The sequence below is a fragment of the Sylvia atricapilla genome, chromosome 3 (genome assembly GCF_009819655.1).
Source record: "Sylvia atricapilla isolate bSylAtr1 chromosome 3, bSylAtr1.pri, whole genome shotgun sequence".
Taxonomy (NCBI): domain Eukaryota; kingdom Metazoa; phylum Chordata; class Aves; order Passeriformes; family Sylviidae; genus Sylvia; species Sylvia atricapilla.
The window spans coordinates 49,424,401-49,441,531 of NC_089142.1; the positions used below are offsets into that span (position 1 = coordinate 49,424,401).

The 17,131-nt window shown below is 42.5% G+C and overlaps 2 protein-coding genes across 2 annotated transcripts in view; one reads left to right on the top strand and one right to left on the bottom strand.

Annotated features, from left to right (window-relative positions):
* The window catches only part of MCM9 (minichromosome maintenance 9 homologous recombination repair factor), a 48,175-nt gene that overhangs the window by 11,851 nt on the left and 19,193 nt on the right, over window positions 1-17,131 (bottom strand). Inside the window, exons 7-8 of the mRNA XM_066315296.1 lie at window positions 2,565-2,739; window positions 169-371 (exon numbers count right to left, since the gene is read on the bottom strand). Coding sequence (XP_066171393.1) covers window positions 169-371; window positions 2,565-2,739 — 378 coding nt within the window. The remainder of the gene's footprint in view (window positions 1-168; window positions 372-2,564; window positions 2,740-17,131) is intronic.
* ASF1A (anti-silencing function 1A histone chaperone) lies at window positions 5,802-16,688 on the top strand. The gene is made up of 4 exons (XM_066315295.1): window positions 5,802-6,216; window positions 9,702-9,817; window positions 14,173-14,349; window positions 16,185-16,688. Exons 1-4 carry the CDS (start codon window positions 6,108-6,110, stop codon window positions 16,395-16,397), a joined length of 615 nt encoding a protein of 204 aa, XP_066171392.1. The 5' UTR covers window positions 5,802-6,107; the 3' UTR covers window positions 16,398-16,688.

The following is a 17,131-nucleotide window of genomic DNA, read 5'->3' on the forward strand; positions in this document are numbered from 1 at the left end:
AATGGAGGAAAATCAGAAAAACCCAAAACACAAAAAACCCGAACAAATAAGCAACAAAACCAGAAACCAACCAACCAAAAAAAACCCCCCCAAAACAAGCAAACACCCCCCCCGCCCCCAAAACCCAACCCAACAAAACATCTTATGATTTAAAAAGGCTATTTTTACCTTTATTTTGCAAGATGAATGATGAAATTATGCGGTCCCATTCCTCATTCTTTGTATCTAACAACACTAAGACCAGGTCAAATCTGCTCAACAGGGGACTTCCAAGAGCTATGTTGACAGAGACAGACTCATTGGGGTCATAATGGCCTTTAGGGTTTGTTGCTGCCAGGATAGTTGTCCTCGTGCTAAGCTTGCACACCAAGCTATAGAAAGGTATGGTGAACATTATGGTTGAATTAAATTGGGTAGGGAAAAGGATTCCAAAGTGTTTAAAAGCTTTTGTGGTTTTATCCTATAAAGAGCACATCTTATCTTGAAAGACCATAAGAGCTAAACAATGTACAGATTATTGTATTAACATTTATTATATCTACAGCATTTTCCAGTCAGAGAATAGCAACTAGACAGACAGTGATCTGTATACCAAAAGTTACCAACCAACATTGGCACAAATAATCTCTGTAAATAGCTGGATCCTTAAATAGTGAAAACCAACACTACTTTTCAGAAATAAATATTATACTGTGGGTTTGTACAATATAAAAACACTTTTGAATGCTGGAAAGCAACACTTCAGCTTAATTCACCTTTTAAGAGAGCAAAATAAAATGTGAGATAAATGTATATAAACATGAATGTGAACCCAAGTTAACAGTGATGGCAGCCATATCAACTAAAACAGCCATTTTCCTCTCTTAACCATGATGCTCTAGCATGTGCTTGTAGATGTAGGGAGAGATTATTTTTACTCTAGTAGTCCAAACGTACTCCTTTTGGGTAAGGCAGCAGCAGAAGCATTCTAACTTTGGTTTATCACTGAGCTATTTCTAGTCAGCTCCTGAGTAACTGCTGCCTCACGTCCAAAGTTCTTCTGTAACTGAGAGGAAGGACCCCAGATCTTCCACTAGCTTATACCCAACAGGAAAAAAACTTACACTCCCATGCACCACTAAATTAATAAGGTGCTTAACCTATGTGTGCTAAGTTACTACTCAAAAAATCTTCATTTTATGTAGTCCTTTAAAGCGAGCAACTGGGCACATATGTGCAAGTTAGAAAACTACGTTTGGGCCTATCAAATCCAAACAACTGCAACAAGAAACTCAGCCGAAATACGTCCCTGTCTTACTAAGGAGAGAGGACCATATTGATTCCAAGTATTTGTGCCCAGCTGACAAAAGCTGTTAATTACCCAAGTGAGAGAAACATGACCCTGAGATTAGCTCAGCCGGTAAGAGCAAGGTGCTAAAAAACCAAAGTTGTGGGTTTAATCCCCATACAGGTCAAGCACTTAAGAATTAGATTTGACCATCCTTGTGAGTTCCTTTCAGCTCAGAATATTCTATGATTATTTGTCTGCTGTCTGATGAAAAGGATGGAGATGCTCAGAATAAGGGAACGACATGATCAGTTAGAGGAGCCAAGATGTGACTGGTGCAACAGCTGAGTGGAAGGTGACAAGAAGGAATGTGAAAAGGGCGATGCCTTCTGAGTAGCAGATATTTCAGAAACACCAGCCAGGAAATAGATTGGGCCTGAATAAGAGCTGTATATGACTGACAAAATGAAATATGAGCTCAAAGATCCAAGCGGTGGGTGGGGGTAGTGGGGCGGATTTGAACACGCACTACTTTGAAAAAAGAAAGGGAGGAACTTAAAGTAAGCAGGAGTTTATATTTATACCACACCCAGCATACAGAATTCAGCAGCCTGGAAATCTCTTGATGTGCTTTGGTTATCAAGCAGTATTACTGGATTTTACAGGACAAAAGGACATAGCTTTAAGCTGTGCCAGGAGAGGTTCAGGCTGGACATCAGGAGAATTTCTTCACTGAAAGAGTGGTCTGGCAATGGAAAAGGTTGCCCAGAGAGGTGGTGGAGTCACCATCCCTGAAAGTGTTCAAGAATTGACTGGACATGGTTCTTAGTGCCATGGTCTAGTTGACAAGGTGATGATCAGTCATAGGCTGGACTTGATAATCTTTGAGGTCTTTTCCAAACTTAACGATTCTGTGATTTTGTGGATTTGGAAAGTTGAAGCCCCACTTTCTGAGTTGCAACAAAAAAAGTCACAAAGCTCCTCATTTCACATAGGATTATTATGACCACTTCCAGCAAAGGATAAGAAAAATGACGTCAAGTCTTCATAGGAAAGTGCCCTGGCCTACAACAGTACATTGAAAACCCAGCAAAGAAGAAGGTTATGTATTTATTCTGATTGCTTGCAGCCTCTCGTCTTTTGAAATGCTGACTCATCTGGTTTAGGAACACTGCTGAGTACAAAACTATTACTTACAATGAAGAAAAGTGATATATTTAATCAGCATCCCTCCAACATGTAAGTACAAGAGAAAAATCTCATGCAGTTTTCTCACATATGCTAACATGCCACTTACCCTGCTTTTGCCACACTGATGGTTTGTTGCTCCATTGCCTCGTGGATACTGGTTCTGTCATGTTCTTTGATACTATTGAACTCATCAATGCAACAAAGGCCTCCATCCGCAAGCACCAGTGCTCCAGCTTCCAAATTCCACTCCCCAAATTCCTTCACAGCAGTCACTGTCAAACCTGAAGAATCAAATACTTCTGTCAGTCTCTTCCTTAAAATGCAGCAGTGAACTTGAGAGAAAGAAAGGGACTCAGCACAGTGGCTTGAGCCATGGACAGAGGGCAAATCAGCAGGGAAGCTCCATCATGTATTTCTACCATGTAACTTAACTCACTTTACAGCTACCAGCAAGCAATCCCGCTAGAATTGAGGTAGGTTAGCCTGGAGATGTGGACCAGATTCTGTTAAGCTTCCCATGTTTGGATTGTGATTTGCTTTAGGACTTTGTTAAATGAACAAAAGGGATTAGGGTACAAAGACTGAAGACTGGGGCAAAGGCAAAGATTGCAAAATTATGGAACAGACCCATTCAGGCCCTCCTCTTAATCAGCTACTAAAACAGACAGAAATTTTGGAGCTGCAAAGCAAAATTAAAAAAAAAAAAATCAATTGTCAATTAACTCATGGCCCCAGAAAGTGGAGTCAAATTCTTCCCTTAAACTAATGAAATTAAATTTCTTTATGAGCTTTTGCTTTCCTCTAAGCGTTAAGCAAAAATGAAAATCCAAAAATGACCAAGGATGAAATGGGGGAAGAATTTTTTAAAAAAAAGTTTTCCAGTAAATCTACACATGATACAACACTGGGCAGACGGCAAGTCAAAACCCCTGCACAACTGTGGAAACAGTCACTCATTAGCAAGTATGTGCAGCTCCCTCCAGTCCTTCTATTCCCTACTTTCCAGCTTCTTCTCTATCTTTAGCCCTTCTTTTTCACTCTAGTGTTCAGCTCAAAATATCCTAGTAGTTGACAAGCTGCAACCAGCCTAAAATCTCATGGAATTCTATGGCAAAACCTGCACAAGAATCTCCCCTGCCTCACCATTTGGTTCAAGGCTGCAAAGACCTTCTCATCACTGTGCAGCCCACCACAGTACCTGTTTGTTTGCAAATGACCAGCAAAAACTTACTGGAAATAAATGCTTCCTGATAACATAACATATACTTCACCTTGTAGTAAGGAATCTGATCCACTGTCTTTCTTGGTTTTCCTGGACTGTGTGCTGAACAACAGTGGGCAGTCAATCATACACAGAATTACAGAAACACTAGGCAGTACTAGAGCCTGGCTTGTGCATTTATTATTATTATTGTGAATATTCTGTGGTGGAGGTACACAACTCCAACCTCCAGAGCCATGGGCACTTTCTGCTGTCCCCCTGAGCCGTGAGGGACGTCACTGGCACCGCAGTGCTGTGTCACTGCTCTGCGCTGTCCCCTGTGCGTGGCAGCCATGAGATGGCCTCTGCTGCAGGCTCCTGCTGCCACACGAGATGGCTTCCCCTGCTGCACACAGGGCCCTCTCACCGGCAGTACTGCTGTACAGACAAAATGTCCTGTCTTGCAGCCCTTCAGGGTACCCGAGCCTTCTACAAATAGAGGAAGGGGATGGCTCCCTGACAGCAGGGCCGTGTGACAGGCACGCTTGGCGCCCTGCACAGCCCCTCGTGGGTGGCCTCTCCAGCAGCAGCACTCAGGGCCATGCAGACAGCCCGTCCCACGCGGGGCACCCAGCGCCCCAGCACCTGGCTTTGCTCAGGGGGCTCCCCAGCCACCAAGGTGCTCTATCCCAGCATGGATGTCCCTTGCCGTAGGCCAAGAGGTCACTGCCATGGGCTGCAGGCCTGGGCTCATGAGCCCGGCACCACTGCCACTGCCCAGCCCCACTGCCCTGAGCCAGAGGTGCTCCTGGCACCCAGGGGCCCACCGGCACCCAGCACAATCAGCACAAAAACAGGAAAACAAAACAAAACAAAACAAATACAAGCCACCAAACAAAGTATAACAAAACCCACAAGAGGTGAAATGGCCTCAAATTGAAAGTGCCCCTCTGCACATGGTGGAACCCCAGAGCCAAGATGGTTTAGCCTGTAAGTGAATCACTGCTTTCATTCTTCTTAGGGGATGCTGAAAGCTTAACGCACCTTCCTGCTTGACTAGAGACTAGTTTTGTGCATTCTGACAGCAAAAGTGTCCTTATTCTGGGAGGCGTTGGGAAGAATTTCATCATGAGTGCTGGACTGAGAGTAATTTTTCACTCTTCCCAAGCAGCCAGCGTTGCAGTTGCTGTTTATACAATACTGCACAATCTTAGCATAGAAAAAAACCACTTAGGATTCTTTTAAACACTTCTGAATCTTCTCTTTTATAAATAAGGTTAAATAAAACTTTAAAATGAGCTCTAGTTGCAAGCAGTTTTTTGTCTTGTTGAGATACAGTGCTTCTTTAACTTTTTGCCTGAAATGAACGAACAAAAGATTATGTTTTGTCCTTGTTCTACCCATGGTTCTAATTTAGTTATGATATTTTGCCCTACTATTCTTCCAGCCTCGATTTTCAGCTTAGGGCACTTTCCAAGCTGGATGTGGTCTTACATTGTTTACAACTTGCAGCAGATGAACATTTTAAAAGGAAATTAATTTCTTTTTCAGCTCATATGATTCACAACTTTGAATATAATGCACTGACAAAAGAAGCACCTTCTATATATTAATCTAAACCTTATCAATTTTAATAAAAGTTATTGCGATAACCAGGATAAACACAGTCCCATAAGCTATATACCAGCAACTGAAATAAAGTCACATCCTAGGATTTTTTTTTTCTTTTAAATCATTGCAAGGCAACAGCTTTCGAACTATCATATAGAGTCCCTCTCGGTCACGAATGGAGATCTGACAAGTTGTGTGATAAGATCCTTCCTCCTGATTTTCCCTTTGCCTGGATTTAAATATTTTTAATGCATACAGGAAAAAAAAAAAGGGGGGAAAAAAACCGGCTATCGATAAGCAGTCGGTCCTTTTCCTGGAAATCAGAGCAGCAGATGTCCACGGATTCCTCAAGCTCGCCGGGATCATCTCCGCCCCTGGCCCCGCCCCCTGGCCCCGCCCCTGGCCCCGCCCCCCGGCGATTGGCCGTTGCCGGCGGCCGTTCCCGGCGCGCGCCGGGCGGGGGCGCTGCGGCGGGGGCGGCGCGGGGCGGGCGCGCGCGGAGGCCGCTCTGGCCGGCGCTCGGTGCCCGCCGTGCCCGCGGAGGGCGGGCCCTCGGCCGGCGAGCGGCCAATCCGGGCGGGCGCTGGCGGCGAGCAGGGGCAGAATGGGCTGTAGTTGAGCGAAATAGGGAAAGCGGCGAACAGTGTGGAGCGTTCCCGGTGTAAATAAAAGGGAGGGCGAAGGAAAAAAAAAAAAAAAAAGTTTGTGGAAGTCGCCGCCCTGCAGCCTCGCTCGGGCAGCGGCGCGGGGGCTTGTGCGGTGCGGGAGCCCGGCACGGAGGACTTTAGTGCGCGGCGTTAACACGCTCTGCCTATTGTTTGTATTTTTTTCCAAAATATGGCAAAGGTTCAGGTGAACAATGTAGTGGTGTTGGATAATCCTTCTCCTTTCTACAATCCTTTCCAGTTCGAAATCACATTCGAGTGCATAGAGGACCTGTCTGAAGGTGAGTAGAATTTTTCTCCCCGATACGGATTTTGCAACCCCGGGCTCTGAGCTCGGGGCATTTAAGGCTTAAACTTTGCACAGGCCTGCACCTACAATTTAACAGTCTCTCCACCTCGGCCGCATCGCCGAGCCGAGGGGATGTGCCGGCCGGGCGAGGGGATGTGCCGCTCCCGCCGAGCCCGGCGCCGGGGAAAGTTGGCGGCGGCCGCCCGCTCTGGGCGCCGAGCCGGGCCCGCCGCCTCTCCCCGCCATCGGCGAGGCGGCGAGCTGCCGCAAGTTGCGAGGAACTTGTTAGAGTGGAGGTAGCCATGTTGCCAGCTTTGTGTGTGCGTGGGGGGAGCGAGCGGGAGAGAGGAGGGTTGAACCGGGCTCGGCGGCCGCGCATCCCCGCGGGCACACGGGATGCTGCGCGCTTAGCCCCAGTGGTACTCGGAGCGCGGAAAACGCTCCGCGGGGATGCGTTTCGCTGGCCTCGTGCTCCATTTCAATACTAAAAAAAAAAAAAAAAAAAAAAAAAAAAAAAAAAAAAAAAAAAAAAAAAAATTACAGGAAAAAAATCACGGCGGGAGGCAGGGGGCGGGCTGGCCCCGCATGCCGACACCAGGCAGTCATGGTAGGTGCGCGGGGTCGGGGGCACGGCTCGGAGGGGAGCGCTGGCTGTGGGAGCCCTGCCGGGGGGGAGGGGGCCACCCTCCTGCCACTATTTTTGGAAGTCACTCGAAAGTTACCGGCGGCCGCCGGCGGGTGGGGGGCGGCCCCGGCCTTGCCGCCCCACGCGGACCCCCGTCCTGAGCCGGGGCCGCCGCCGCGCTCCCGCCTTCCCCCCGAGCCGGGCGGGCCGCGAGCCGCCCTCGCCCCGGCCGCGCTCCGCAGCGCCGCCCCCCGGCCGGCCGCGGGACGCGCCCCGAGAGGCCGCGCGTCGCCCCGCGGGCGGGAGTTTCGAACGGCAACGGGCAAGGGAGGGAACGCGGCGCGCTCCTGCCCGCCGGGGGAGCGGCTGCTGCCCCGGGAGCAGGAGGAGGCTGCCCGGCCGGGCTGCCTGTGAGTGGGAGAAGGCACTGGCCGGCACTCGGCGGAGCCCAGCACCGCCTGCTCGCCGGAGAGCCCCGCGGGCGGAGGGGCGAGGGCAGGGCTGAGCAGAAGGGGAGTTGGGTGCTGTCCTGGCTAAGGTGCCGTGGCAGGCTCGCTGTCGCTGCGGTTTAACTCGCCTCACCCCGCCTGCCTCTGCAGCAGCCCGTACTCGTGCGTGCCGGCGGGATGGTGACAGCGCGGGGAGGGAGGGACGGCCGCCGTGGCGGGAACTTCGGAGGAAGTCTCGGCGGAGCCAGGGTTTCCCCTAGGCCTCCGCCGCCCGTCTCCTGCCGCCGTGCAACTGACCGACGCGGTAGCCGGAGCTGTGCTCCATGCCGGTCGCCGCGTTGCTGGCGGGATCTCTCCTGACAAGCCTGGCCCCATCCGAGGTGCGGCATCGGACCCCCTCCGTGGCAACTGCTGTGGCAGGTGGCAGTGCCCGTCACAGGGGCTCCGTGCAAGATGTTAGGCTTTTTCTTCCAGTTGTGCTATGCTCCTCACACTCAGGATTTACGTTACAGTCAATCCTGGACAGTAGTGATGAGAAGAATTATAGATGGTCCAATGCAGAATTGTCAGCTCATTTCCCCCACCAACATGCAAGTTAGACTATAGGGTAAATTAGGGATGAGCGCTGCTATCTTTCACATTTAAAAATAAAATTAAACACAGCCATTGTATACTTGGTGAGAAGTTATTGCCGGAGCTTTCCTGTGCTAATATGTCTGTTTACTGTGCTGTTTGCAGCCTGTCCTCTGCAACACTGACCGTAAAATTAAATCCATGAACTCCAGCCCTCTCTTTCTTAAAGCTGTTGTTCTGTGTCAACATACTTAAATAACGTTTAAAATTTATTTTTTAAAAGTCTGGTTTTAGTACTAAGTACTATGAGTTGTATACAGTAAGTTTGATACTGTTTTCCTAGTATAATGGCACCGGATGGTGTAGCAGTCTTAAGCAATTTAGCCTAAAAATCCTCACTTCTTGTAAGTAGTAATTTGTCCTGAGGTGCAGACTAGGAAGTTCCTTAATAATTGTGGATGAGTACCTGCAATACTGGCAACAGCTAGTACTTCATGCTTAAAAGGTAAAATAAACCTGGGAACATGCGCTGTGTTGTACAGAGGAGTAAAATCCCTTCCCAAGCCCTGTTTATTATGATAGGTAAGTCCACAAAACCTGCACTGATGGTAAACAAAGTAAACAAGAATAATTCACTAATGAGGAAAGAGAGTTGCAGTCTTAAAGCAGTCAAGTTCAGTTCAAGATTTTTTTTTTCCCTATACTTAAATTCCATTCCTGCATCTACAAACCGTGAGGCAGACCTTTGGATTTTCCCGAGTGTACTAATAAGTTAATGGAATAGCTTACAGGTTTGTGCTTTTATGAAGGCAGTAAGGGCATTGTTCACAAGGGGGGAAAAATATATATATACCACGTAAGTTTTTACGGTACAGTTCTGAAACAACAGCTTAATTAAGAAAAGAAATGTTACAGTTTTTTGTAACGGTGGTCTTTTTCTTTCCCTCTTGTTTTAAAAATCCCAAAATCTGTCTTGCAAGATTAGTTGCATATGTGTGAATAATACTGTTTTTGAATCAAAAAGAGAAGGTGAAAAGCTGACCCAGGAAGAGCTAATTTGGGTTAATTTGCAGTTTCAACTTGAAAACATCTTGGGGGGAAGAGTCTGAGTTAGAAAAAACTGAATTGTAATAAATGTTGGGGGTTAGTACATGGCTTGAAAAAGCAAAATGCTACACTGATGTTTTGGGGGGGGGGCCTATAATTCCATTTTAGGATGTAGATAAGATCCAAGCATCACTATCTTTAAGAATATAGACTAGTCATGCATCACAATTTTATGTACTTTCCGGGTAACACAAGTGACACGTGAAGGAATGGGGGCATAAAGTTAGTGTGCCTGGAGCTAACCCAGTGGGTTTCTTACTCAGTTAAGTATTTTCCACGATCTGCGTAATTTAAGCTGTGAATGTATGTGGAAAGTGGGAATTTTGGTTTTGGGAGGTTAGTTGGTATTCAAGGATGTAATGATTTATAGGCATCATCCCTGTGCTGAAGCCATTCTGTCAGACTTTGAGAAGATGTTCAACACAGGTCACAGTTAGTAAAAGGGCCTTGTTCTCTGTATAAAACTTGAAAATTAACCTCGCTGTGAAAATAGAAGGATTCTTGTGGTACAACTGACTAGAGAGAGAAAGTGGGATGATCTGGTTCATGAGGACAGGGTCAGGCATCAGTAAATTTCTCTGATGAAGACAGGTCCTTGTTATTTTAGGCTTGTTGCGAAAGAAGTAATTTTAGGTTATGCAAAACTATAGATGGGCAAGAGTGGAACACCCCTAACTGCAATGATAAATAATGTCTGTTTTTATTTCTTTTTTCTTTATGTAGATTTGGAATGGAAAATAATTTATGTGGGTTCAGCTGAAAGTGAAGAGTATGATCAGGTGTTAGACTCTGTTTTAGTTGGACCTGTTCCTGCAGGCAGACACATGTTTGTATTTCAGGTAAGTTTGATTTAACAATTTCTGAAAGAGTTATGCTAATTTGTTCAGGGATAACTCTGGCCAACTAAAAGGCGCTTGAAAAATAATGGTGAAAAAATATTGCAGTAAGCTCCTCAGGGGTGATATATACCTCCCTTTAAAGTCTGTTCTCCAGCTTGTACTTCTTGCCCTTGATATTTCTTGGTTTTGTTTTTTTTTTTGTGGTATCAATAACTGATAAAAACACAGTTCCCATTGCTGTTGATTATTTTAACCTGTCTGGCTCATAATGAGCACTGCCAGTTGCCTGGTTTATACTGGCACTATCAAGCTCACCTCCTCTGCCACTGGTGGCAGCTCCAGACAATCAAGAGCACTAGTTTAATGTAGGCAACACCTTAACAGGATCAGGCCAACAACCTAATTGTAAAACTCAGCCAGAACAATCTAAAAGTTTCTTTCTGTCTGGCAGGACACATGTTCAGCTGTGATGTTTGGCTAAGCATGCTAAATCATAACAAGATACAGTGATTTCTAAAATAAAGACAGAAACTCAGTGGTAAGTGGGAGGTATTCAGGACACAAGGGTGTAGATCAAGACTGTGCAAAAAAGGTCTAGAGCCTGTGATAGTCTTCTAAAATACTGCTGTCAAAGCCAAAAGTTAATAAGGAGTAAGGAATGAAAAGAAAACAGGGAAAGAGCAACACTAAGATGGGTACTGGCCAATCTTGTTTCTGTTTTAACTCAGTGATATGCAGGGGTTAAAACCTAAAGTGGACTTGCCTGAATTCCAGCAGAAGCTTTATTTTGTTTGGGATAACCTATTTTGTGGTAGTGGGGTTGTTTTATTCATTTTTTATTTAAAATTATAATTTTTATTAAAGCTAACATATTTTTCTCAAAGAAATACTAGAATTTTTCTTGTAAACTGAGAGCAAAATCCATTGGATGAAAAATCAGACTCTATCTTACTGTATAAGAACCCTGCTCCTTTCCCAAATACTATAAAAATTCACTTAACTAATGGCGAACACATGCTGAAGTGTGAGCATTAAAAACCCCCAAAGCACTGATGAATACACTCCCTTATTTCTCATTGTTACTGTAACTGGTTTAAAATAATAGCATTTGTGAGTCATCCTGATAAATCCTGTAAATTCCAAGAAAGGTAGTTTATTTGGAATTTTGGGGGTGTTTGTTTATTCTGGGCTGGCTTTTTTGTTTTGATTTTTGCCTTAAAAAACAGGCTTAAGGAATAGGATTAGACTGGAGGTAGCACCATTTATCAGCCACATATATGCAAATCAGTGCTGAAACATTTCTGTTTGGTTTTGGAGCCAGGCCTAATTTTTCCACACTGCAAATAAAGCAGATGTGTAACAAATGCATCATTTATTAACAGTTTTTCCATTATCAAGCCATTATAGCTTTTGGTATTAATTGGTCAGAAATAGGTGATCCTCTATTGCTCCCAAAGGGGCTACCTTGTGTATGTGGGAAAATCAGCTAGCATTTACATTTCTAATTTAAAAGATGCACTATTCTCAGTCAAAGGTCTGAAGATTCCTTGTTGATGGTGATGGGAAGGAGCAAGAAGCAGATGCCTAGAAAAGGCATGTTTTGGCTGTATGATTGGGCAGGTCTCAAATTTACTGGTCTTGCAGTTTCTGTAGAATGGACTCAGCAGTTTTATCCTGGTTATAAATGACACTACAGCTAAATTAGGAGGAGATGTGTAGAGATTTTGCTGGTCCTTGTAAGAGATCCCTTCTGTTAAAATATCCTTTTTGTTTGTTATGGAAGTATGGTTGGGCGTGAGTGTATATATATATATCTCAAAGGCCCTGGATTTCACGTGAGGGTAGGACTCAGCTCATGTGTATACAGGACACCACCAAAACCCAAAGTGCTGCAAGAAGCCTTTGCTGATGAGTGAAGCAATTCTGTTCACCAAGCTGAAGCAGCCTAAGATACAGAGAAAACAAGAAAGGGAAGGCAAGAATGGGGCAAAGCACAGAACTGCAGGAGGCATGTGATACAAAGAAAAGAGGTTGTGTTTGTGGGGAATAGCATAAGGAAAGGACCTTTGCAGAGGAGTATAAAATTTTCAGATAATCTGCTGTAGATTTTTCTAGATAGGAAAATGGCTGAAATAGCAACTAAAATGGAGTACCGCACAGATTACCAAGGATGATAAAAATACCTCAGATGAAAAAAAGATGTGGATCAGGTTGGGAATTCAGCCTTACAGAAAGATGGGCAATTATTGTGCTCTTCAGACTTACAAAAGCAGCATTTTGATTTAAAACCCCAAAGCATTACCTTTAAAAGGGTTTCAATAGTAAAGGCCCACAGCTTGGCCTGTTTGTTTCTAAATGCCAAGGTATATGTAATGAAACCTGATTCCTTCTTGATTCTCTTGGGAATTTGTAATAAAATCACGGAAACTTCTTTTTGAGCGTATAGGCACATAAATAATTTACTGTCCTTAAGTGAGCATATAATCTTTGCAGCCTACTCTGCAGTAATAGCTATATGACTAAATACCACGTGGAAAATCAAGATAATTCAAGGCAACATACACACGGGCTGATTTAATAAAAGTTTTAAGTAATTTGTAACATAAGAATGGTGTATTAAAGCAGTGATTTTTATGCAAAAATTAATCTACTGCCTCTGCCTACCAAAATTATCTGTTTGCAGATAATTGCTTGTTTATCATTTGGTCATACCAAGGTCTTCTTTTTTTCCTCCACCTACACGTGATCTTTGGTTCCTGAGTAATTAAGAGGTTTGACAAAAACAGGAAGTTGAAAATTTGAGAAAACTGTTTTAAACAGTCTTCAGTGTTGTCTTCATGCAGCAAAACAATGCTTGAGAGATAAGCAGGATTAGAACAGAGTATTTCCTTGGGTTCAGAACTGTGTCATGATATTACAAGACAGAAAATGACAGCTGGAACCTGGAAAACTAAGATCCCACATTAGAATGTGAGTTGAGTGTAATGGGGAGTTAAATGGAACGTGGTCATTCTGTTACCTATTACTGTATTGGTAGTTCTGGTGATTTCCTCAAGCTTCTGCATTTTTTCTGTTCCTTGGCGATCTTTTCCATTCCCCTGTGCTAGTTGTAAAGCCATTCAGACATTTTCTGTTTCCTCCAAGGCTAGAGGTAGATGAGTTCTACCTGATTCCCTGGTTTCTTCTCCTCCCTTTGGTGTGTTTCTACCTGAGAGGTCTGACTCATCTAATTCTTCTGCAAAGTGCCTACAACTTCTCACAAAAAGCTAGACTGGTTTGAAGGCTTAGAATTGAAGTGGCAAAGAGTAGAAGCCAATGCTGCATGAGCAGCAGCTCCCAAATTTCACCATGCTGGAGCATACAGATAACTACAGAAAAGTAGAGATGAGAGGAACAACAGGAATTAATTCCATTCATCCTCTGTCATTAGGCAAGGTTTGTTACACCCAAACCATCTGAACACACATTACTGATAGCAGTGTGTTCTCACAACACGGGTGTGTTTTGTTGACTTCAGATCTTCATGTGGAATTGTAAATATGAAGCTGTTTTGTTATGCCTGGATTGCTGTTACTTTAAATCCTGCAGCAGAATCAGGCATCACATTTTATCAATAGATGTGGTAGTTAGGAGGCATTTTAAGGGACTGATATGAGCCACATTTTATGAGGCAAATTTTACTGATAAGTAACTGCAGAGCCATGGTAAGTAAGGGCATTGAGGAAGATTGTATCAGTTGCTTATTAATTAGGTTTGCATACTGACTGAAAATGTCCAGGTATCTTGAAGAGATGGTGCATTTAACTGCATAAATTTTAACAAACATAGGTATTAAGAATGAAGCCAGAAAAAATACTTCATTCCTTCCCTAGAAATCTGTGGAACAGCTCAACCCTTACCATAGCTCATCTCGTTTCTTGCTGAAGTATGATTTGCAGTCTGTAGTTTTAAGGATTTAGTCTTGTTAAGAGCACACATAGAGGCCAATTCAACCTTGAGGGTGTATGAGAAAATAATCTTGTTCTATTGAATTACCAAGATGGGCTGGAGAACTGGAGTGATGTTGGTACCCCTGTCTGAACAATGGTTCAGCTGATCATATGTTTAAAAAGAGTTTTGGATCAAGTCGCCCATGAGAAATGTCAGCAAACAATTTTACTGTATTCCAATTCTGTCATTAGAGTATGGTGTTTTAAATCTAGGGTTGATGTTGTGAAAGCAGTGTATTTTCAGGTTAACTTGAAGAATTTTAAATATAGTCACTACTCAGCTGCTGAAACACACTACTTGAGATTCCCCTGCTAGGTAGGCATGTGTGCTATCAATTTTAATTTATCTTTCCCTTTCACATTTAGGCTGATGCACCTAACCCAGGGCTTATTCCAGATGCAGATGCAGTAGGTGTTACAGTTGTGCTAATTACATGCACTTACCGAGGTCAAGAATTTATTAGAGTCGGCTACTATGTAAACAATGAATATACTGAAACAGAACTGAGAGAGAATCCGCCAGTAAAGCCAGATTTTTCTAAGGTAAGGCATGTTTTGTTTTGGTCATGTATCAGAGGTATGCTTATAGAAAGAGGATTTTAAGAAACAAGCTCAAACCCCAAGTGATTTCATGAGGCACCAAATAATGGAAAATACTTGGGGGGGATGAACTACAAGTGTCATGTAGTTGTCATAAATTTAGGTAATACTAAGAAACCATCAAAAATTTCCACCATCTTGAGGACTTGGCTGTACTTTCACACTGACTCTGAAATAAACCATTGGATTTATTTCCACCTGCACCACTGTTTACAAAGTAGCTCTGTTCTTCAGAAAAAAAGGATAATGCTTTTTCTAGGCCCATCAATGTGGAACTAAGTTGTAGATGTTCATTAACTACAGTTGTTACTCAGCTGTTCTGTGTCAGAGCTACAGTTTCTGCAAAACTTAAACAAACTGAGGAACAAATTTGCTGTAAAATGAGAGAACATGGGTAGCCTGGTTGGATGATTATCTGATAACTCTCTAATTTGACAAAGGAAGTATACAGATAAAGCTGTAAAAACATACATCCTTCATGGCAACAATTAAACCAGGACTAGAATTAAAAGAAGTGAAATAGTATGTTTTTCTATGCTTAACTTAATTTTCATTGATAAGAAGTATGTTCTGAAAGTTACAGTAAAGTTTGTGTTAAATTAAATTCTTAAACTTTGGGTATGTTCCTTTCTTCTTTATTTCTTTCATTAAAACATATTTGTTTTGTTGGTTGTCAATGCCAAAATGGCAACTTCCTTTAAGCGCTTGAATTTAGAATGCCTAGAACTACTTGTCTTCATTCTCTGTTTATATAAAAAGCTGGCTTTGCTGCTGTGGAAAAGAACAGCAAAAGCTATCATGTATTTGTATACAGAGTCCTTAATGTGACTTGGGGAAAAATGGAAATGCACAAGTAGAACGTTATTGAAGTGACTGATCAATTATTGGGTAATAAGCTCTACTAGGTTCTGAAAGGAAATGATCTTTTTAGTTTGCATAAGGGGTCAGGAAATACTTTATGAGAGTACACTTTCTTGGAGAATAAAATCAACAAAGCAAAGCTTTTCTGTGATCAGTCTTGAATGTCATAGTCAGTGTCCAGTGGTGCTAAGTTGCCATCCTCCAGGTAACTATATATATAATCTTTCACCCCTTTTCAAAATAAAATCAGCTTGCTTTTTTTTTTTTTGGCTGCATACATAAACAAATGCAACATGTTTTCAAAGAAAAATGAAGGCCAGCCATGAGAGTAAGATAGATGAGTAATCATGTCCACTGCTACAGTATCTTCCAAATATAAATGTTTTTATTTTAAAACTTTAGTAAATGAATCCTCTTAGTGAAATCAGTCTAAAGTTTTGCTGTTTAAGGATAAGGTGGTAATTGTAAATGAAGATGAGAAGTTAATGGAATTGATAGGTATTGCAAATACCATAAAGCTGATGCAAAATTTGATGAAGTACTGTGGTTTGCAAACTCCTTGTGGGGGTAGAAGTTATTTGCTTTACTAAAAGCTGGATCAAATAATAAACACTTGCACTTTACTTGTGGATCTCTTTCATAGCCTTGACCTTGCAGAACAGGTAAAAAAATACTCTCTTGAGAAAGTGGTTGTTCTGCTGAGTAGAATATTAGGGAACATGAATAAGTGGTGTACTGTAAGCACATTTCCGATCCACAGGTAGTAGCTATAGATTCCTATTGATGTGAATTCCCTTTTTAAACAAATTGTTTTATGCAAACAAGGCTGTAGGGACTAAAAGGAAAAAAATGTATATGCATATGGACTCTAGTTTGTGAAGTACACATTACATTCCATATATTTTCTTCTTTCCCAGCTTCAGAGGAATATTTTGGCATCTAATCCCAGAGTCACAAGATTCCACATTAATTGGGAGGACAACACTGAAAAACTGGAAGATGCGGAGAGCAGTAACCCAAATCTACAGTCCTTGCTTTCCACAGATGCATTACCTTCAGCATCAAAGGGGTGGTCAACATCAGAAAATTCACTAAATGTTATGTTAGAATCTCATATGGACTGCATGTGACTAACCACCACCCTTTTGGTACTGTATATGTGTTAAACTGTAAAAACAACCAGAACTATTTCCCTCAAATTCCATAAGTACATAGTTGAAGCAATGTGAAGAACTTGTTTTAAAACATCCTGTAGAAAGTTTATAAAAAAAAACCACAACAAAAACCCAACAAACAAACAGTATTTGAGCAGATTGTGAAATATAAATACAACTATTTTTAAGTAATTGCCTTTTTTTTCTAATGTGTTATTCTATGTGGTCTAAACCAAACCTGATTAAAGTATATGTATTCTCTCCCCTTCCCCCTTACTTTGTAAGCACTATTAAAACTTTAAAAAAGTTTACAAGTTAAAACATTCAGGCAAAATGAAGGAATAATGCCATGTTATCATCTCTGCTATCCAGATTGCCAAATATAAAGTGCCCTTTAATAGCATCTTCAGAACAAAACTGTCATTGATGAAGTGCAAAAAAAAAAGTTTCTCTTAATAACAAACAGTCCAAAAATGTCCTTTTGCTCTGAAAGCAGACAGCACAGTATAATTTTAGGTGCAAGCTTCTTTTCCTTTCAAGGCACATACTTGTTACTTAAACCCTGCAATTTGAGATTTACCATCTGCTATCTTGGATTTTAGGACTTTTTTTTTTTTTTTTTTTTTTTTTTTACTTAAATCTCCTGCTGCTGTTTAGTCAAATTGTGGTTTTGTTCAGGACAGTGTTTCATGTGGATTGGGGTGGGTACC

Coding starts and splice junctions, on each gene's coding strand:
- ASF1A (XM_066315295.1), top strand. CDS start 6,108: ATGGCAAAGGTTCAGGTGAACAATGTAGTGGTGTTGGATAATCCTTCT. Junction 6,217..9,701: donor CATAGAGGACCTGTCTGAAG/GTGAGTAGAATT, acceptor TTCTTTATGTAG/ATTTGGAATGGAAAATAATT. Junction 9,818..14,172: donor GACACATGTTTGTATTTCAG/GTAAGTTTGATT, acceptor TTTCACATTTAG/GCTGATGCACCTAACCCAGG.